Raw genomic sequence first — 23,348 nt, forward strand, 5'->3', positions numbered from 1 at the left:
TAAAGGAACACCAAGAGAGGATTTTTCAAAGATAAGAAAAGATGGTCTATTTTAATTCACGTCTTAAAGTCCATGCAAATAAAATTACATTATATATGATTAAGTTGATAACCACATAATCTGTAATTAAAAGCCTACAATACGAATTATTGTATGTTTTTAATTACAGATGATGATGATTCTACTGTGTTGATATACTATTACTATTTAAGAAATATCACTAGTGAATTTACGTATCTACCTCCTAACTTCGTAACAAACATATTATTTCTTAACTTATTCTTTCATATACGTACATTCCTACAAATATAACTTCTGAATGTTTTTCATATAACAAGGTAAAACATAATATTAAATTGATGAAACGGTTCCAAGAGAGGCAAGAACTTACCTCCAGACAGAGTTGAATCTAGACTGTTAACTTTCTGTTACACTAAAAGCTTCGCAATGAGTTCAAAAGGTCGAAAGCTTGAAATCAAATGAAAGCCTTGTAGAAGTCCAGTTTTTCGCTTTGTAAGTTTAGTTTTTGTTTCTATTTCAATACAACTTTGATTAAAATGTCTACACGTGAGTCGATTTTTATTTAGTATTTACATTGATATCCAGGAATTGATTTATTAATAAGATTTTTAATATAAAATTTTCTTCGATTGAAATATATATAAATTCGCATATGGCATCATATTGCTGTTTACATATTTAATATTTTTGTAATTGGCTGACTGCTGGGGAACACTGAAATTTGGCACCTAGGTTCCTTGAGGAATGTAGGACTCTTCACTATTCTACTTCTACTCTTAAGAGCTGATTTCTCAAAAATATAACTGGATATTGGGTCACTTTGTTTATTAAGGTCCTGCATTTATGTTTTTCAATAAATATCTTATAGATTTAATAATTTTAATCTTTATTTCCAAAGCATAACCCATTTTTTCCTATACAACCAGGATAAATCGATTGGCAAACGTCCAGATTTTCTCAAAATAATGTGAAGACCTTATGGGACAGAAGTAACACTTCGAAGTTGTTGGGTAACTTCGTTGATTTGTAATGTTACATGTTGAAATAATGTGCTATAAATACTACAGCAAGGTTTATTTATTCCTTTATTTTTCTTTTATTTACAGACACTGTTCTAGAATTATTCTAATCATCGTCCTATGTGCATGAACATATTAGTTATTTGGTGCAACAATGACGTAATTGCTTGTTTAAAAAAATTAAAATGTTAGTGTATACAGAAAGACTATTATTACCTATTTTCAAACTCATTATTTATTTACTTAGTACTATTTCTTATGTACTGACTATATTACTGTTAAGATTTTTCTATATCTTATCTAGGATTTACCATCCTTATAAGGATTTCACATTTATAGCATTAGTATAATTTACAAACATAGTTGCGTTTGCTTGATTAATGAACCAAAATGAGACATAAAATGTATATGGTATCATCAGGCTTCATCCAGTGGAACAGACCCATCAACTTCACTAGAATAAAATATATAATATAGCATAGGTTTTTCTCTTTAAATATAATAAATATCTCTGACTCTTTGGTAAATTTTTATCTCACCCAAACGTGATAAGAACGCTTAAGTAGGTAGTACTTCTCATTCAGCCTTTTAGTTTTTGTGGTTGCCAAAAGTGTCAGTAAAATTTTATTAATAATCTAAGTTAATAATATTTTTTCCATAATTGATCCCAAAATCTTTTTACTAAAAGTACTTTCTTAGCTAAGTTACAACTCCATGAATTGTGTTCTTTTTCACACATACCTAAAAGTACCAGTTTCGACTTCTTTTATTATTTGATTCGTAGCTGGTGCTTATTGAGACTTTTCCCTAACCCTGTTTTCGTTTTCCACGTGAACGAATGATAATGTTAGATTGCAGGAAGTGTATCTAAAGTGGGGGATTCCTGACATCTATGTAATTGTCCATTCAGAACTCCCTCCTATTGTTCTTCAAAGGTAATTCAATTACCTTCTGTTTTGACGTTTCCCCACTTTTATGTTATATTTAAAGGACTTTGATCTGGCTGATTAATAGTTACAAATGGAACTTTGATTTATATAGTTTGACAATACATTTCATTTAGACGATAATTGGATGAAAACAGGTCTCTTAAGATGTTGTTAGTGGTATAAAATGTTATTGAAGCTACAATATTATGTTACTTTTTATGGTAAGAGACCGTAAAAGTAATTATATTTGGTATTTCCTTTGATGACGTTATGTTTTAGAAAATTGTGCGGTAAGTGGAGAAACGATTTACCTGTCTAGCTTCTGTCTGTCGAACTTACTATAAATATTAAGTAAAAAAGTATTTAATAGTTTTTCTGTTTTCAGGCCAATTTGGATTACGATGAACGTCCTGGCGAAGCGGCATACCATCTGACTGTAGGCGACAATTGTGGAATCGAATCCCATACGAGGGAAATAATTATTTTCATTTCCTTGCTCTATTAACAAACAAACCACCACTGAACGAGAAATATCTTGATTATTGGACGATCATCACGTAAATTTGGCGGTGTATGAGAAATGGAGGATCATAACATTAGGTTCCCTAGACTTACGTAGCAATATTTAACTAAGATTTGAAAAACAGAATTACTTCCACCATAACAATACTATCACCGCGAAAGCGTATAACATTAACAAATAAGATACTTTAATTTAACTCCGTACAACTCACCCAAGTAAAGTAAAATATATCATCTTCCTAACAATATCTAGCATTTAATTATAAACTTGCTTCAAGAATTCGCCTTTAGTTCAGCCCGAGATGCATTTCGGTCTTATCCGTTGCAACGTGGCTCGCCCATTCATTTGTCAGAGACAGTTGTGTCCGCAGAACATTTATACGAGGCAAGTGTTGAAAACGTTGCTATTTAGACACGCTAGGGTTCTCAGATACGGGGATTTAGACAAATATATATATATTGTAAATGTTATGGTAGTTCTTCACTCGTGGGATTATTATATTTGAATTATTTTCATTTCTCCTCTCTGGTACACAAAAGCGGCGTTGTGTACTGCTACTCAACACGTATTTTTTTGTAGTTTTACGCTCTATCCTGCATATAGCAGAGTAGATAAAGGGAACCTAATGTTCCTCTGAGTGGGAAATCCACAACTGTCGTGGTTACATTTAACCTGTCTATCACTGTGTTACGAAGGCTTCAACTCGCACTGTTTTGAAAAATTAACGAAAAGCAGAGAGCAGAGTGTCCAAGCACTAGGTTCCCTCTGCCCACCCTGCTGTGCTTGAAAGCGAGAGACTACCACACATGTATTACGCTTAAATTTTTAGTAACACACTGACATCCCTATCTACTATTTGCTTGATTGAAAAACCTCGAATGTTCGATAGCTTCTACTTTTAAGCGGATCCCGTTGAATGGTTTATTGGTTCGTAAACGCTCAATTACCCTCATAGTATTTTTGTACGTCAAACATGTAAATGATTTCAGACTTACTGAATGTAAATCGTTTTAACATATTGGCCTTAAAATGTATCTGATAACAGCATATCTCTTGTTTTGTTTAATATTTTTATGCAAATTGTGCACTATTTTATATAAATCGATCGATTTAAGAAATGACAGTGAGTGGTAGGAGAGGTAGGGGGACAACAGAGATCGATGATACCGGAGGAAGATGCCGTAAAAAGCATGAGGATCCTGGAGTTTCACCAATCAACAAGCAATGACTCGAAAATTTGGTAAAATTTACTATAAATAAATTGATGATGCTATATGAAAAATAATTTAAATGAAAATAATAAATTTCCTTGATAGTCGAGTCGAACAACCTTCGCATTTACCGTCACGCTATCCTAATACCCACTACGACCTAATCCTTAATGAACTGTAGTGGCATATAGAATTCAATACAAATATTTCACTTTAAACATCCAGTATGTAACTAATCTTAACTTTCCAACTAAATCCAAATGGACATAATTAATTAAATCTTACTTGCCTGCATTCTACAGCATCCCTAATTAATCTAACCTAGAAAAGCGGTTACACGAAAGTACCCTCTATCATTTACTTTCCTTTTAAGACTTTTCAATTACTTTTAACAAATATGTAAAATTTAAGACTGTAATATTTTATTGAATTGGATAAAACTTTAGTTTTCAATATATGGAGATGGTCTTTAAAATGATAATAACAAGAAAATAATTTAAATTAGTAAGTCAATTTAAATTACATTAAATTAAATTAGTAAGTCAATAAATTATTACGTGGTTCTCGATTGGGTCGCTAGTAAGTAAATAAAAAAGTAAGCATCCCTTACCTCCGGACGCGGCGAGCAGGCCGTGCGCGAGCAGCAACGCCAGCAGCAGCAGCAGCAGCGGGCGGCGCCGCATGCCGCGCGACACACCGCCCGCGCCCGCGCCCGCGCACCTCCGCCTGCCCCCGGGCTCGGCTTCACCTGGTGATTAAATATATTTATTATATATGTGAAATAGTAGTATTACCGTTTATAAATATATTCTTTATATATTCGCTCAATCTATACTGTCGCTATTTTATATACACTACACTTTTGTATATATCGCAGTTGTTTCGGAGCAGCAATCTGGCTGTAAAATCCGGATTTGTAGATGTTCAAGATTTGATTCCCAGTAAAATAACAAATAGGTTCCCCAAGTTGCGCCCAATGTGCGGGATACAAGGTGAAGCAAAAAAATAAGCTGCTGGATAGTCCATCCTTTGAATTATATCATTGAAAAAAAAAACCTTTACACGAAATCAAATGTCAATCAATTTAAATATTTCCTAACTTAGTAGTATTTTCAAATTGTGAATTTGCAAAATCATTTTAAATACGCCCTTGTGTGCAGTATATAAAAAATATTTTAGTGTAATAAACACTTATATAAGTACAATCAACAAAAATAATTATACAAAAAAAATTGAAAATATATTGAATTACAAACATCTCCCACTGAGCCAGCAAAACATTAATTTAAATTTATTATTACAGAACAACCAAACAATGTAAACAGATGAATATCGAATCGAATTTCCTGAAAAATACTCGTTATCAATAAAAAAAGCTGATACAATACTCCTAATCATGATCTTACAGCTGGAACGGAAAACTATTGTCTACAAGAAATGTGTCCACTGATAAAGATAGGCTTTTGCAATTTTATCCTGAAATTGCTTTACAAACATTTTTTTTCCCATTACGACACTTCCGTTCCAGACTTCCCACTTCCCTTCCCGAATTTTTGAGACATTGTGTGTTGAGTGGCGGAACTCTACGCCGCGATTTGTATGGTTACCATAGTGAAGAAATTTTCTTCTTCATTTCATTCCCTCGATGAAAATCGAACCCGTATTCATTCGCATGCTTTAATTGTGTATAGTCATTGTACATTACGATTTTACATTTATTATTAGTTAATTTTGAAATAAAAAAATACTCCTATAACTTAAATTAATAGAAAACTCAAAAATACCGAATTAATTTTGAATATTTAATAACGACAAAATTGAAGAGCTTAAAATATCGACGGTCTGTGGACGTCTCGCGTCTCAATCAAAAGTGTCATCAGCAGACAGAGGTCGACCTCGTACTATTCATTAGAGGACAATGGTGCCTCGGCTTGCCTGAAGACTATATAAGATTAGACGTAACAGTGTTAGATAATTGAAAAGGAGAGAAAGTAGAGAAAGAAGAGAAGAGTAATAGGTAAGACATATTTTAAGAGTTTAAAGGTTTCCTAGATGTGTATTGAGTCCAAGTACGAAATTTTATTTTCTATATTATTTTTCACTACATACTATTTTTATAGAATAAATATACATAAACAATTAAACAAATTTCTTTTTTAGAAAATGTAGAAAAATGTTAGGTTTCCAAGAAACTTCGTTCCCCACTATACATTCTATTTTCTATTTTCATTGCGTGAACGGAATTACGGAAAATAATTCATTGCCCGAGTAAGAATCGAACCCCAGCCGTCAGACTTACAGTCAGACGTTCTCCCTCTGCGCCACGACGCGACTGTCTTACATTTAATCTACTTTACTTTACTCGCTATTTGTTTGATAAGTGCATTGTGTCGTTGCTTCAAAAAGCATTGTAAATAAGACAGGTGAAGCACTGTCGTCGGAGTTCTTGAAAATGCATTACCAAATAAACTTCGAATTTAATTAAATCTTGCTATTTAAACTATTGTATTTGTTCGCGACAACCGACGCGCATCATCGGCTGTGAACTCGTCACAACATGTTAGAGACTGTTTAGTTTGGCAAAAAGTGACGTCATACCACTCTCGTAATTTTGAAAGTTATTATTAGTGTCTTTTCTAAATTAATAGTGTTTTTTCCTTTGTAAATAAGTAATTACATTAAATAATAAATATAAATAGATTTGGGTTCCGTTTTAGATAATAATTTTCGACTTTATATCGTATTTGAATAGTTGTACTATGATTTGCCGCATTAATCGCTTTTTATATAATAGTAACTTCCGTATAGTAAATTTTATTATTAATTATTGTTTGTCATAGTTTTCTGTAACAAAATAACAGATTTGTATATTCCTAATGTGTGTAATTAATTTTAGAGAGAATTTTCATTGTAAAAACTCATGTAAAATTCGTCATCGTAACAGCATTTTTCGTAATTTAATAATAGATAATACTTAAATAGTATAATGTTTTATACATAGATAGATAGATATTTTTATGTTCTTTTAATATGTATAAATTGTAAAAACATCCGATTTTTAGTTATTAAAATATAAATGTAAATGTGTGATATTCATAGTAAAAATATTGTTGTAAATAAAGATAAAACGGCTCGGTGGCTCGCGGCTCTCGTTACCGTTTAGCTCCGCGCAACGGAGGTGCGCGTCGGGCGAGACAGAGACAGTCGGCAATCAACGGTGAGCACAACAGGAAGAAGATAGAATCGGAACAAGACACGAATAGAGCCGACAGTCACCGACCGTTATACAGTGATCAACATCTTGTTTCAATATCCTGTTTCAACATCCTGTTTCAGTATCTTGTTTCAATGTATAGCAAGAACGTCCTACAAGAACGTCTCACAAGAACGTCTCGCAAGAACGTCTCACAAGAAGGACTCACAAGAACGTCTCACAAGAAGGACTCACAAGAACGTCTCACAAGAACGACTCACAAGAACGTCTCACAAGAAGGACTCGCAAGAACGTCTCACAAGAAGGACTCACAAGAACGTCTCACAAGAAGGACTCACAAGAACGTCTCACAAGAACGACTCACAAGAACGTCTCACAAGAAGGACTCACAAGAACGTCTCACAAGAACGACTCACAAGAACGTCTCACAAGAACGTCTCACAAGAACGACTCACAAGAACGTCTCACAAGAACGACTCACAAGAACGTCTCACAAGAACGACTCACAAGAACGTCTCACAAGAACGACTCACAAGAACGTCTTGGGGTCTCAGCATACTCCGTGTTCCCATGATCTAGAACCTATAGTGTGCAGGGCGTCAGCGGCTCATTCACTTGAGTTCCGCCCGTCCGGTACAACGTGCTGGTCCTTCGAGCCGGATCTGGGGACTCCTCACCGAAGCTGAAGCATCATCCGTCATCGTGCAAGTTATCGCAGTGCTCCGTCGCGCAAGTGCTCCGTCGCGCAGTACTCTATCGCGCAGTGTTTTCCGTCGCGCTCGCAAACGCATTCGCCGTCGCGTTTCGCATCCGTATCGACTGTCGCGCTCGCAACTGCGCTGACGTCACATATCCCGTCACGTCGTGAGTGTTTTGTGCATCCGCCTTCGTGAGTCTTCGTAAGTGCTCCATCGCGTAGTGCTCTCCGTCGCGCCGTGCTCCATCGCGCAGTATATTCCGTATTGACTGTCGCGCTCGCAACTGTGCTGAAGTCGCCTTACTCGCCTGTAGTCTTCGTGAGTGTTCGTGCATCAGCCTCTGACATCCGCCTTCGAGTGTTATCGTGAGTCTTCGTGAGTGTTCGTGCATCAGCCTCTGACATCCGCCTTCGAGTGTTATCGTGAGTGTTCGAGAACCTTCGTGCATCCGCCTTCGAGTATTATCGTACTACATCGCGCAGTGCTCTCCGTCGCGCAGTGTTCTCCGTCACATAGCGCTCTCCGCTGCGCTCTCCGCCGCCTCCGTTGGCGTCCGCATTGACTGTCGTGCTCGCTACTGCGCTGACATCTATCGCGCCGTAAGTCACGTCGTGAGTGTTCGTGCATCCGCCTTCGAGTATTATCGTAAGTCTTCGTGAGTGTTCGTGCATCATCCTCCGACATCCGCCTTCGTGTGTCGTCGTTCGTCTCCGAGAATCTTCGTGCTTCCGCCTTCGAGTGTCGTCGTTCGTCTCCGAGAATCTTCGTGCATCCGCCTTCGAGTATTATCGTTTCGTCTTGGTGAGTTTTACCAATTATCGTAGGTTTTTACTAAGATGCCTATCACAAGATCAAGAGGTCGATCCGAGGGATTGAGATATGAAGCCGACCCTTCATCTAGTCACACAGAGGTGACACACCCGCCTACGAATACACAAGAGGATTCCGAAATAGAAAAGAACTTAATAGTACCAAGTGACGAAAAGGAAGACTCAAGAATTATTTCAATTAACAAGGAGGAACAATTTGAAGACACACAAATAAAGTCGACAACTTCGAAACGTGCAAACTCGAAGAAGTCTACGAAATCCAGACGTAGAGCAAGAAATGCTCGTGAAGAAATACTTCGCATCAAGCTTGAACTCGCGCAAATAGCTCTGGAAGATGCTGAATCAGATAGTTCAGAAACCCAGGAAGATAATATATCGAAAACCGACTACGTTAGCTCCTGGATTGAAGATAATGCACAAATCGTACAAAAATCACTTACACCATGTGCAGATGTTCCGAGGCAACCACATCCAGTGCCGTCATGCTATAGAATGCCTCAACATCCGAATATCGGCAACAATTCCGAAAATCAACAAGCAATACAGAGAGATTCAACAAAGGAAATAGAGGAGCTAAAAAAGGAAATAGAAAATTTGAAGAAAAGATGCGAAAAAGCCGAAACCGCTCCTACATCGTTGTGTATGAAAACAGAGGTACCTAAACCTACAATGTTACCTCCATCATCGTCATACAATTTTCCCGTCGCGTCCAAAGTCATCATGGATCTTCCTACATATAGTGGAGTGTTAAATGAATGGCTATCATACAGGGCCATATATGAAAACACTAAGGGATACTTCAATGAAGTTGAAAATACAGCCAGAATTCGAAGAAGCCTAACTGGAAAAGCATTGGAAGTCGTCGACACACAACTCATAGCTCATTCAAAACCGGATGCCATCATAGAAGAGCTTGAAATGAATTTCGGTCGCCCAGATGCAATCGCATATAGTGAATATGACAAGCTTCGATCTCTACCTCGTTGTGCTGACAATCCAAAGGAGATACATGCATTCGCCAGTAAGGTAAGAAGCAGTGTCAATCTGTTTCGCGCCCTCGATTTACACAACTTTATCACTGCGCCAGATATAACGAGAGCCCTTCGTGAAAAGCTACCATCGTCGTTATGTACCAGGTGGTACGAGGAACAAGCATCTATATTCAAACCAGACCTGACACACTTCAGCGAGTTTCTCACCAAACAAGCAGCATGTCGCACACCTTATTCAACGGAGATCCCGCACTCAGAGCCTACTCGTCGTGTGATACATAGAACGCACAACACTACTGAAGAAAGGAAAACTAATAGATTTCATGGAATGGTGAAAAGTATGTGCAAAATTTGTAACAAAGAAGGTCATCACAGTATTAGCTGCAAGAAATTTCAAGATGCCAACTCAGATAAAAGATGGGAACTCGCCAAAGAACACCGACTGTGCTTCAGATGCCTGCGGTTCCGACAATCAGGACATTCCTGTAAACCACAGAAGTGCAATATTAAGGGATGCATCGGTACTCATCATCGATTACTACACTATGATAAAAAGGAGAAATCAGAAAATCGAAATCAACAAGAAGAAAAAGAAACCGTGGCCAACGCATGGATACCATCAAAGGCGCATGCTTACCTTAAAATCATACCAGTCAGAGTTCATGGACCGGCGGGAGAAACCTCTGCATACGCTCTATTAGACGACGGATCAACTGTATCTCTCATAGATGAAGCTTTGGCAAACGAAGTCGGTGCTGAGGGACGGCTGGATCCTTTAAAGATGGAAGCAATCGGGGATATAGTTATTGAAACGCTGGGATCAAGGCGTGTTACCGTGACACTTGCTAATTCACAGAAAAAGAAGATTAGCTTTACAGCTCGTACCGTTCCGCATCTTAATCTTTCCCCGCAAACAATTCGTGAAGAAGACTTAGCTGCCTGCGATCATCTAATAGATTTGAAGAACCAGCTCACCTACGACTCAGCCACGCCTAAAATTCTAATTGGTCAAAACAATTGGAATTTACTACTCGCCGAAGATGTCCGTATAGGACCGAAGAACCAACCAATCGCTTCACTGACGTCGCTCGGATGGGTGCTCCATGGTGCGCACAATAGGACATTGGGTCAGAAAATCCATTTCGTCAATCAAGTTACTGCTATTGAAGATAGAATGGATGAACAACTGAGAGATTACTTTGCCTTGGAATCTCTTATCATTAATCCGCGTCGGCCAGACTCTGATCCAGAAATAAAGGCTGAAAACATTTTGAAGAAAAATATACACCGTTTACAAGATGGACACATTGAAACCGCACTTTTATGGAAAGCAGAGAACAGCATCATGGTTAATAATTATGAGTCGGCGCTGAAGAGGCTCATATCAATAGAGAGAAAAATTGATCGTGATCCTGAACTGAAAAGGAGATACACCGAACAAATGGAATCACTCGTCCAGAAGGGCTACGCTGAGGTGGCACCTAAAAGTATCTCTCCAGGCAGAACATGGTACCTGCCACACTTCGACGTGCAAAACCCGGCTAAACCAGAGAAGCTTCGCATTGTTCACGACGCCGCTGCTAAAACCAAAGGTATGTCACTAAACGATTTCCTCTTGACTGGACCAGACCTTCTTCAATCGCTTCCTGGAGTCATGATGAGATTTCGCCGCCATGCTTTCGCTGTATCAGCCGACATAGCCGAAATGTTTATGCAAGTCAAAGTAAGACCTCAAGATAGGGATGCCCTTCGCTACCTGTGGAGAGGACACCGGCGGGAGGGAACTCCTGAAGAATATCGCATGACGTCGCTTATATTTGGAGCTGCGAGTTCACCATGCACCGCGATATTCGCTAAAGATTGGAACGCAAAAAGGTACATCGACACGCATCCAGAAGCAGTGGAAGCTATCATCCACAACCACTATATGGATGACTACCTAGACAGTTTCCGAAGTATAGAAGAAGCTATAGAAACTTCCAAGAAGGTCCAACATATCCACGGAGAAGCTTGTTTCAAACTCTGCAAGTGGGTTTCAAATATCCCAAAAATAATAAATGAACTTGAAACACAATCAAACATGACAGAAACTATTAACCTGGGTACCAAAGAAGAAAAGATTTTGGGTTTAATGTGGAGACCGTCAACCGATGAATTACGATTCAATCTAAAACTGGCAAGATTACCGCCCAGTTTATTAAATAAAACAACTCCTACGAAGAGAGAAGCTCTGAAGATAGTTATGTCACTCTATGACCCTCTTGGTTTCGCCTCACCGGTTACTATTCGGGCTAAGCAAATTCTCCAGGAATCATGGCGAAGAATTATAGATTGGGATCAACATCTGGATGAAGATCTTTCCAAGCAGTGGGCAGAATGGATGCTACACCTTCAGAAACTGAAAAATGTGAGCTTACCTCGATGCTACTCTGGTTATAGTGATGCCACATCTGTACAACTACATATATTCAGCGACGCCAGTGAAACAGCCTACGCAGCAGCTGCCTACTGGAGGGTGGTTGCTCCGGATGGAAAAGTCCAAGTCAACATGATCATGGCTAAAGCGAAAGTAGCCCCGCTCAAGGTTATGTCAATTCCTCGTTTAGAACTACAAGCAGCCGTCATGGGAGTTCGCATAGCAGAAGCTGTCATAAAAGAACATCGTATCGCGCCGGAATGCAAAATCTTTTGGACAGACAGTAAGACAGTTCTGACGTGGATAAGAAATGGAGCCAGGTCTTATAAGCCATTTGTCGCACATAGACTAGCAGCCATTGAAGAATATACCAAAGTTGAAGAATGGCGTTGGGTACCTTCTAAGCTCAATGTCGCCGATATAGCCACCAGAGAAGTACCATCTGATTTTGGAGCTGATCATGAATGGTATCACGGGCCTGCCTTCTTGAAAGAAAATCCGAGTACCTGGCCTATCGAAAAACCGGTCGTGTCAAACAATACTGGTGAAGAACATACTTTTACCGTTAAAGAACTCCAGCTGAAGACAAAATTACGTGAAGCAATTCCTGATCCACAACGCTTCTCAAAATGGGAGCGATTACTTCGTGCCACAGCTAGAGTCTTGCAATTTTTAGATATTTGCAGAAATAAAAAAGAGAAGATCTTTTATAAGCGAACACGTAGAAATATGGAATCAGATCCTACGTGGAACAAACGAAGAGAAACATTGCAAAAGAAATCTACTACTCTACATAGCAAGAAATCTATGGACTCCAACAATTTTCTGATATTGGATTCGAAGTACATTACAAAAGCAGAAAATCTTCTCATCCGAACCTCTCAAGAAGAATCTTTCAATGAAGATATCACAGACTTAAGATACAACAGGACTATTGCCAAACAAAGTCGCCTTCATTCATTACCTGTAGAACTCCGAGATGACATTGTCGTTCTTCGCAGCCGTATAGCCGCCGCCGAGGGAATAAAAGACGAAACAAAGAAACCACAAGTCTTAGATGGAGATAACTACATCACACAGTTATATATTGATTGGACCCACCGTTGTCTTCACCACAGCAGCACCGAAATAATAGTAAATGAAGTACGTCAACATTTTTGGGTAATTCGTCTTCGTCCCACCGTGAAAAGGATAGTTCATCAGTGCCTCAAGTGTCGTATTCGCAAGGCACAACCCCCACAGCCTTCTACGGGTGATCATCCTAAATCCCGTCTCGCTCATCATCGAAGACCATTTACATACACCGGCTTAGATTATTTTGGCCCTCTCACAGTAGTCGTCGGCAGACAACACGTGAAACGTTACGTCGCACTCTTCACGTGTCTTACCACTAGAGCAGTTCACCTGGAAATCGCCGCCAGCTTAAGCGCAGACTCTGCCATACTTGCATTGCGAAGATTCGCTGCACGTCGAGGATGTCCTTCCGAAATTTACTCAGATAATGGTACAAACATGCATGGAGCAGACAAAGAACTTCGAGAAGCATTCAAAGAAGAAGCCAGTCGTCGAGGCATCGCATGGCGTTTCATAACACCATCTGCACCATTCATGGGAGGCGCATGGGAACGTCTTGTTCGCTGCGTGAAAACAGCTCTATACACTATTCTTCGTGAGAGATATCCCCGAGAAGAAATTTTGGCTACATTACTCTGCGAAGTAGAATATACTGTGAATAGTCGTCCCCTCACACATGTTTCTGTAAACAATGACGACGAAGAATCTATAACACCCAATCACTTTTTACTTGGGGGTTCAGCTCGTCTACCTGTACCTGGCACATTTAGTGAGGACGACATCGATAGCAAAAAGCAGTGGAGACGCTCACAGATATTAGCGGACATGTTTTGGAGACGCTGGGTTCGCGAATATCTCCCTGAACTTCAACACCGGCGGGAGCCTCTTGGTCGAGGCCCTACTTATGAAATAGGTGACCCGGTACTTATAGCCGACTCACAACTTCCAAGAAATACGTGGCCAAGAGGACGCATAGAAAAAGTATATCCAGGTGCAGATGGACAAGTGCGAATAGTTGAAGTACGCACTAAGGGTGGTCTTCTGAAAAGGCCAACCAAAAAACTCGTTCCGCTTCCAAAGTAAGAAGACGTCGTCGCTCACCGCGGGAAAGATGCAGCATCACATCGAGACCTGATTCTGCACGGCGGGAGAAATGTTCGCGACAACCGACGCGCATCATCGGCTGTGAACTCGTCACAACATGTTAGAGACTGTTTAGTTTGGCAAAAAGTGACGTCATACCACTCTCGTAATTTTGAAAGTTATTATTAGTGTCTTTTCTAAATTAATAGTGTTTTTTCCTTTGTAAATAAGTAATTACATTAAATAATAAATATAAATAGATTTGGGTTCCGTTTTAGATAATAATTTTCGACTTTATATCGTATTTGAATAGTTGTACTATGATTTGCCGCATTAATCGCTTTTTATATAATAGTAACTTCCGTATAGTAAATTTTATTATTAATTATTGTTTGTCATAGTTTTCTGTAACAAAATAACAGATTTGTATATTCCTAATGTGTGTAATTAATTTTAGAGAGAATTTTCATTGTAAAAACTCATGTAAAATTCGTCATCGTAACAGCATTTTTCGTAATTTAATAATAGATAATACTTAAATAGTATAATGTTTTATACATAGATAGATAGATATTTTTATGTTCTTTTAATATGTATAAATTGTAAAAACATCCGATTTTTAGTTATTAAAATATAAATGTAAATGTGTGATATTCATAGTAAAAATATTGTTGTAAATAAAGATAAAACGGCTCGGTGGCTCGCGGCTCTCGTTACCGTTTAGCTCCGCGCAACGGAGGTGCGCGTCGGGCGAGACAGAGACAGTCGGCAATCAACGGTGAGCACAACAGGAAGAAGATAGAATCGGAACAAGACACGAATAGAGCCGACAGTCACCGACCGTTATACAGTGATCAACATCTTGTTTCAATATCCTGTTTCAACATCCTGTTTCAGTATCTTGTTTCAATGTATAGCAAGAACGTCCTACAAGAACGTCTCACAAGAACGTCTCGCAAGAACGTCTCACAAGAAGGACTCACAAGAACGTCTCACAAGAAGGACTCACAAGAACGTCTCACAAGAACGACTCACAAGAACGTCTCACAAGAAGGACTCGCAAGAACGTCTCACAAGAAGGACTCACAAGAACGTCTCACAAGAAGGACTCACAAGAACGTCTCACAAGAACGACTCACAAGAACGTCTCACAAGAAGGACTCACAAGAACGTCTCACAAGAACGACTCACAAGAACGTCTCACAAGAACGTCTCACAAGAACGACTCACAAGAACGTCTCACAAGAACGACTCACAAGAACGTCTCACAAGAACGACTCACAAGAACGTCTCACAAGAACGACTCACAAGAACGTCTTGGGGTCTCAGCATACTCCGTGTTCCCATGATCTAGAACCTATAGTGTGCAGGGCGTCAGCGGCTCATTCACTTGAGTTCCGCCCGTCCGGTACAGTATTAAGAACGTCGAGTTAGTTAGTTAGTTAGAATTAAGTGAGTTAGTTATAGCTATAGATTCAATTATCTTTTTCTTCCAGTTTCATACGTAGCAGGATTTTGAGAACTTTCAGAGTTTTATATTAAGATCTTTGGTTTCATCGATTTTTACACACATTTTTTTTACATTTTTTTATAGTTTTTTTATAATAATTTTGGGAACTTGCAGACAAATGAGTGTACCACGTTGTGCTTCAATATATTACTATTAAATTTTAGAAACGTTCCATAATATTCAAATATCCGTAATTAATACAGTTAGAAATTAAAATATAATTTTTAATTACGTGCTAATAAAAAAATATTTTGTAATTACCTATTCTTCCCTAAATATATGTAAAAAGATAACAGAAAAAACCAAAAATAATTCCCCAGATAATTATAACGTTAAATCCCAAAATAACTTTTAAAATTGAACGATATCCAATAGAGGAACAAAGAGTGGAGCGGACCAGATTGTAACGATAAAAGTCGGCAAAGTGGCAAAGGCTTTGAGACTGCGAGTCAAATATCAGTTCTATTGTACTTCCCCCCTTTTGATACAAAATTGTGATTTAAAATATAATTTTCACTGAGAGTTCAAAGAAATGATGATATATATAATATATTTGTTTTTTTTTCTGTTTAATGATATTTGTGGATTGATATGAATCTTAAATAACTGTTATCCGGTCCATCATCCGGTATAAAGTATAGACATAAATAACTTCGATTAGCAAGAAACGTCGTTTACCATTTTAAAAATTTTTAGAGCAATTCTTTCTTTTCTAATATGTTGTTTTCTGTTGAACAGATTCTTTTTTTTTGCTTACTCATTTAATTCATTTGTTTTTTTTTTTCCAATATGTATCTTAGAATTTTAGAAACTATCCCTTTTTAATATTAAGTTAATAAAAGGATGCTCAGTATTTTTAGATTGTCCACTACAGCTGACGTAAGCTGATGGTGGACGAAGAAAAATAGTGAATTTAATTAAATCCTGATTCATTATCAGAAAAAAAAATAAAATAAAATATGGAGAAGAAACAAAAAATATTTTCAATAATAATACAAAATGAAAAGTGGACCAACTGAAACACAGATAGCAGAATAGCCAGAGAAAACGGAGCACCAAACGCTACTATCTCTGCATACTTCTTTCACCCAATCCAATGCCATCAACTTCTTACGGCCCAAGTTCTTTATTTTTTTAATTTACCAAAATTGAAAAAGAAAACTGAACAATCAATACCAGTTCCATCTTTTGTAGATTACTAAAATGGAAAAAAAAAGCTTTTTCTTTTAAAATTTCCGCTATCAGAATCCTGAAACAGAAAATCATTTAACATAAGAATAGAAAGAATTGTAAGGGAAAGAGTATCAATGGTCGGCCGATACCAAACTTTGGGTACAAAGATCGCTCGTCACTTTACGATCGTTTTTATCGCGCGATTGTGTCCTTTTTCGTTGCGACGATTGAACACTATTTTTGTTCTTTCCAATTGGATCGACGCTTTTTTTGATTATTTTCCTTAATTTTTTTGTGTTACCGCATACGGCAGGGTAGGCAGAGGGAACCTAGTGTTAAGGCATTCCAATTCCCACTTTTCGCTGAATTCTGGAGGCATTGCGTGTTGAGTGGCAGAACTCAACGTCGCGCTTTAACTCGGAGCCAGAGCGAAGAAAATGAAAATATTAAATATTTCATTTCCTAGAGTGGGAATTAAACTCACAACCTATCGCAATTACCGTCACAGTTTATGCCCCTGCGCCACACCTAGCCTCGTTTTCTTATTTATTTATACATATATTGCAGCAAGCGTGCATAGTAAGATTTGGTTGACCTTCGTTGACCCAACACAATATCGATGATACTGAAGAAAAGTCAAGTAAAAACATGAGGTCTCCTCGGAGGACATGTATGATGAGGTAGATGACAATGGATGGAGAAAGAGATATCCAGACACTCTAGCAACCGCACTAAGGAAAAAACTAAAGCTAAAAAACCCAAGCAAACTCTTAAATTTAGATTGACGATAAGAATTCACAATTATTGCGTTAAACAAAAACCAAAAAATGTTTTTTAGTAAATAAATAACGATAACATAGCTTTATTTATTCCACACAAAATTACACATTGTTTATGTAGTTAAAAAAAAATTGTTTTGATTTACATACAAGAAAAAACAAATATATATATATATATATATATATTTATATGTACATTAAAAAATAACAAAAAAGTTATAACCTACTGAACTACATAGTAATAGTTAGTTAAATATATTTAATAAGTACTTAGTTTTCTTGTATGTAAATAAATAACGATACGGATGGTAAATTCAATACAGAAACCAATATCAAGGATCACTAATTACTTCGTCAAACAGTCCAAAGTCCAGAAACGATAAAAAGAGCGTGTAATCGCTGTTATTAACAAAGTTCCTCCCTAACCATGGGTTTGCAGGATCAAATGGGTTCAATTGAAATATGAATCAATGTAGCTAAAGTTGTCATGTAGAAGGTAAAGAAAGAATTTTAAGTAGTTTATAAATATTTTGTTTAATAAATATTTATATTTGTTTTTCTTCTCACTGTTTTTCATATATAATGTGGTATACAGAAAGCACCTAGTGATAAGACACTCCGCACCACACCGCCACTTTTCTAAAACTGTGTATTAAATGGCGGAATGGAACAAGGCCACGTTTGCCTTGTTATCAGAGCTAGGAAATAAATATAATTCGTTCTCCTGAGTAGGAATCGAACCTATAACTATCTAATATAATTATGATCAATATGACCATTTAAAATATGTGCAAAAAAATTGATTACTCAGTTCTATCCATTCCACGCCATCTATAGTAACCTAAGCCAGTGTTGCTACTTAGTCTTTTAGAGCAAGAAAATAACCATAACATAGAGATAAACATACCGCGATGGAAATCAAATTCACTATCATATTTATAGCCATCATCGACAACTCTCCCACTCTACCACGAAGGTCTCGACGTCATACGCCTGGGCCCAGTAAGCCTTTTAGATGCACGAACAAATTTCCCATCAACAGTCAATCTATCTGTATCGACAGTAAAGTGACCCAATCGGCTAATGGTCGTTGAATAAATCAGCTTTGTATTCACTATCAAAGGCTCCTAATTAAAAGCTTTTGCTTTTAAAGTATGGGAATGATTTTGATTTAAAATTGTGTATTACAATGATTGGAAAAGTTGTTAAAAGTTGTATTTTTAGTATCGTTTCTAGATTACAGAGTTACAGAAATAGAATCTAAAGGCCATAGAGGACAATGCGCCTCGATTGGCCTTAAAGGTATTACTTTTTTATTCCTAGTTCCACGTTCTTATAAGACAAATCACGGCGTTAGGTTCCGTAATTCCATGATGAAGAAATAATTAAAAATGTGTCTTGACACTAAATTTTGTCTACTCTTCCCGTTATATGCGAGAGATACTTGGAGCTTATAAAAGTGTTCAAGCGGAAAAAGAATGGGCTACCTTTGGAAGCTAGTAATAATAAAACTTATTATACACTATACAGGTAGTCACAAAGGGTAACAAGCTTCATCATTTAATATGAACGTTAAAAATTAATAAAAGCTTCGAAAGCACAAAAGAACACAACGTGAGAATAGAAGGCTCTTCTAAACACTACAAACATAATAGGGTAGCAGTTTGTGTTATAGGGTAGGGGTAGGGTTTTCTAAATAAGTATAGGCTGTTTTAGTTTCGCTAAAACTACCTAGGCAATATTCATTTATTATTATAATTTTTAATTTTTAATACTTTTAGGTTGTAGAGGGAACATTATTGTATTAGACGAGGACTGCTTAGGGCATATAATAACTTTGAAATATAGAGGCAAACTTGTAACGTTTAATACGTATTTTTGAACACTTGAAAGATATATATATATTTTTTATTACATATACAATTGAGGCCAGTGGTGCCGCAGGGGCTCAAGTGTGTGATTAAAACAAGACAAGCTGGTTCGATTCTGAAGGCATTGCGTGCTGAGTAGCAGATCTTAAGGCCGCGATTTTCCCTCGGTACCAGAGCATGGAAAATAAAAATAGTAAATTCATTCTTCATTTCCTCGACTGGGAATCGAATCCACAGCCTGCGCCACGATTGGTCTCATTTTTATGATGGATATAAAAAAAATGTTTTATTTTTATCGAATACCCAATATAAAAAGCAAAGAACATAGTGCAGACTTCATTAAAGAAACTACAGTCATAATTAGTCAGCCCCTGTACTTTGAAAGTAACAAGGTGTTACAACACCGTGTCAAAGCCTTTGAGGAAAATAAAAAAGAAATCTAAATGTAATACGTAGGTAGTTTTATATGTATAAAATCTTTTGTAAAAAAAACATTAAATTGTTTATAATAGTTTTTTTTATATTAGTTCCCATTACGACACTTTCCTTTGACACTTTCTGCCGAATTCTCAACTTCACGCTTTGCCTCCTTACCACAGCGAGCAAAATATTAAATATTTAATTCCCCTGAGTGGCAATCGAACCCACAATCGCCGCGTTTACAATCGCACGCATGTGCCACTGCAGAACAACGGTCTCAAAGCTCAAAGCGGAGTGTCTTTACACTACATTCTCTCTACCTACCCTGATATATATCGTATACCGCGTGAAGCTAAATAAATAAAAAGAAATACTGTAATAATATAGTTTAATTCTTTTCTATTATTGATAAATACTAGTAAATATCAACACAATAATATTACTTTGAATAACGTTAAATATTTGTATAGCTACAATAGCTAAGTGAGACGGGACTAAAACACCTTTCTGTTATTGACATCTACGGCTGATGTCGGTTATTTTGTCTTAAAAGTGTATTTTGAAGACAACGGCTAGATGAGGGATGATCTAGTTTAATGAAATTCTGTTATAATAATAAAATGTTATCATAATAACGAAACAGAATATCTTAACACTAGGTTCCCAGGTTCCCTCTGCATACTATGCTCTGCTCTCAGAGAGCAAAGAGCTGAGTTTTTTTATATACTACACCACAGTCAGGAAAACATTGAAATTTAAAAAAAATATATGGAAATCGAATACGATACTGAAGCGTATTATTCCATGAATTTCATTAGAACTGAGTGACAAAGAATAAACTTTTTAATGACATTCAATTAGTTTCGAGTTCATTAGAAGACTAATTAAGGATAAAAATTTCATAAAATAACGAAGCCATCAAGATTCAAAGGACAGTGAAGCTGTAAGTTTTGGGTTCGATTCCAACTCGAAGTACAGAGTTATTTTAATTTTCCACCTCTGGTAAGAAATAAGAAGTCTAGTAAAAATCCATCAGTCAACACGCAATGCCAGAAATTTCGCCAAAAGCAGATTTCGTGTTTCCGCCTGGGTTAACATTAGGTTCCATATTATACACCTTTTTATATATTCAAAACCTACAAAACGCATTTAGTTGAAACTTAACAACTAATAAGCCTAGATTAAAAGTAAGAATAATATAATAACAAGTATAAGCGGGCGAAGCCGCATTTGGGTCGCTAGTACATACATATATCTACATATATAAAAGGACTTGTCCTCACTGACTGAGGTAAGACGCACGCACAGCCGTAACCGCTAATGGTAGAAACTTGATATTTGGACAAATGTTTACTTTTGTAATCTGGACATCCACTAAGAAAAGATTTTGTAAAATTTTAATCCTAAAGGGGTGAAATAGGGGTTGAAAGTTTGTATGGAAAAAAAATTAAATCGGCACCGATTTTTATAAAATTTGAAATTTAGATTTATAAAAGTATTTAATTGAACACGTGTTTCATCGTTTTCTAGAATTCTCTCCCTAAGGGTGCAAATTAGGGGTTGAAAGTTTGTATAGATTTTTTTTAAATCGGCACCAATTTTTATAAAATTTGAAATTCAGACTCTTAAAAGTATTTAATTGAACACATGTTTCATGATTTCTAGAATTCTTCCCTTAAGGGTGCAAATAAGGGGTTGAAAGTTTGTATGGAAGAATCTTTAAAACGCCACCGATTATTATAAAACTTGAAATTTAGACTCTTAAAAATATTTAATTGAACATGTGTTTCATGGTTTTCTAGAGTTCACCCCCTAAGGGTGCAAATAAGAAGTTGAAAGTTTGCATGGAAAAATGGTTAAATCATCACCGATTTTTATAAAATTTTAAATTTAGACATATTTCATTGAACACATGTTTCGTGGTTTATTAGAATTTACCCTTAAATAAGTAAGCGAAGCTGCACGCGTCCGCTAGTGTATATATAAAAATGCAAACGTCCCTAATTGCTCGGACAGATTGTAGACGGCTTTAGCCTATTTGACTTTGGTAGCGTGTTCATTAAAATTTGCTACCCCAATTATTAATTGGCTGCATTTTTTCTATAATTGGATGTTTATTTGGGGTAATGACCCCAAATAAACATCATTATAATGATAATTAATCAAAAATCAGTTTGTATTGTAAATAATATTCAATACTCATATTAATAAATTCGATAATTCACCCCCCACCTACACCCTTTCGTCATCATTTTTTTTATTATTTTTTAAAATGATAAAAGTTCAATAGATTTGAGAGGTCAATAGTATACATTACTATAATCATTCTAAAGATATACATGCAATGTTTTAAAAATTCGGCGAAAAATAGAACGGAGTGTCTAAACACTAAGTTCTCTCTGCTTACCCCACTATACTCGTATACCCGACACAGTGAATTCACAAAAAATATTTTAAGTACATATTTAGATAAACACAATAGCCTCAGCAAAAATAAAAGCTCACGACGGAACCACAACGATTGATGGTCCACTTATTTAGAATTCCTTTTCGTAGAACACCTGTGGATAATTAATGCTGCGGCAGACGTTTATTGATAGCAGAGACGGAGTTAGTGCTAACATCGTTTTGTGTTGAATGTTTTCTTTTTATTACACGAATAAAGGGAAATTTGTATTTAATTTTATTTATTTATTTTAATAATTTATATTAATTAGCTGCACGCGACTGGTTGTGGATTCGATTCGATTTATTAAAATTTCGCTCTGGAGTCTGGTGTCGAGGTGGACCGCGGTGTTGAGTTCCGCCACTCAACGTGCAATGTCTCCATAATTGTGTGGTAAATAGGAAACGGAGTTTCTTAATACTAGGTTCCGTTTACCTACCCTGATGTTCGTGGAATACAGCGTAAAGCTATAATACAATGAAAATTAATATTCTCGTCTACATAATAAACTAACACATTCCTAAACGAAGTCTTCACAACATTCGGCTCGAGTAATAAAGGTGAAAATGAAGTACACACTCAATACACTGACAAGGAATTTGTAGTCGCGGGTTAATAGAAACAATGTGATATATTATTTGGGATCATTTAAATACCTATAGCTGGTAGGAACTCCTTGTGAAAGTCTACTTCATTAAATGAAAGTTATATACAGTCTTACTATTTATGTAGTTGCTTAATTATACTATGTACATACATGTTGTGAGTTCTATTCCGACTCGAAGAATGAAATATTTACATTTTCTTAACACCAGGTTTCTAGGTTCCCTCTACCTTCCTTGCTATGTGTGGGATACAGGGTGAACCGAAAAAAGTGTGGAGCTTGCGGCTTTATCCGCCTGTACTGCACTATTACAATAAAATTGTATTCTTTTAGGCTTTACTACCACTAGACTAGTTCTAAGACAACTTCGTTCCTCACTTTCTGATGTTTTTTCGAAATACGTATTATCTTGCGGCGTATTATCTTGTTACCAAATCGGATTAAAATTGCACCGAGTGGAAATCGAACCTACACTATAGCGTTTACAGCCGTTGTCACCGTTGCGCCACAAACTACAATATTTATACAAATTCGT

The 23,348-nt window shown here is 36.8% G+C and overlaps 1 protein-coding gene across 14 annotated transcripts in view; it reads right to left on the reverse strand.

The window, feature by feature from the left end:
- The window catches only part of mmd (disintegrin and metalloproteinase domain-containing protein mind-meld), a 370,022-nt gene that overhangs the window by 230,885 nt on the left and 115,789 nt on the right, over window positions 1-23,348 (reverse strand). For all 14 annotated transcript variants that reach the window (XM_085204490.1, XM_085204489.1, XM_085204483.1 and 11 more), the window contains one exon: window positions 4,314-4,451. In XM_085204490.1, the coding sequence (XP_085060616.1) occupies window positions 4,314-4,451 (138 nt within the window). The remainder of the gene's footprint in view (window positions 1-4,313; window positions 4,452-23,348) is intronic.

The sequence above is a fragment of the Heliconius melpomene genome, chromosome 20 (genome assembly GCF_056956725.1).
Source record: "Heliconius melpomene rosina isolate 202511_hmr_F chromosome 20, ASM5695672v1, whole genome shotgun sequence".
Lineage (NCBI taxonomy): Eukaryota > Metazoa > Arthropoda > Insecta > Lepidoptera > Nymphalidae > Heliconius > Heliconius melpomene.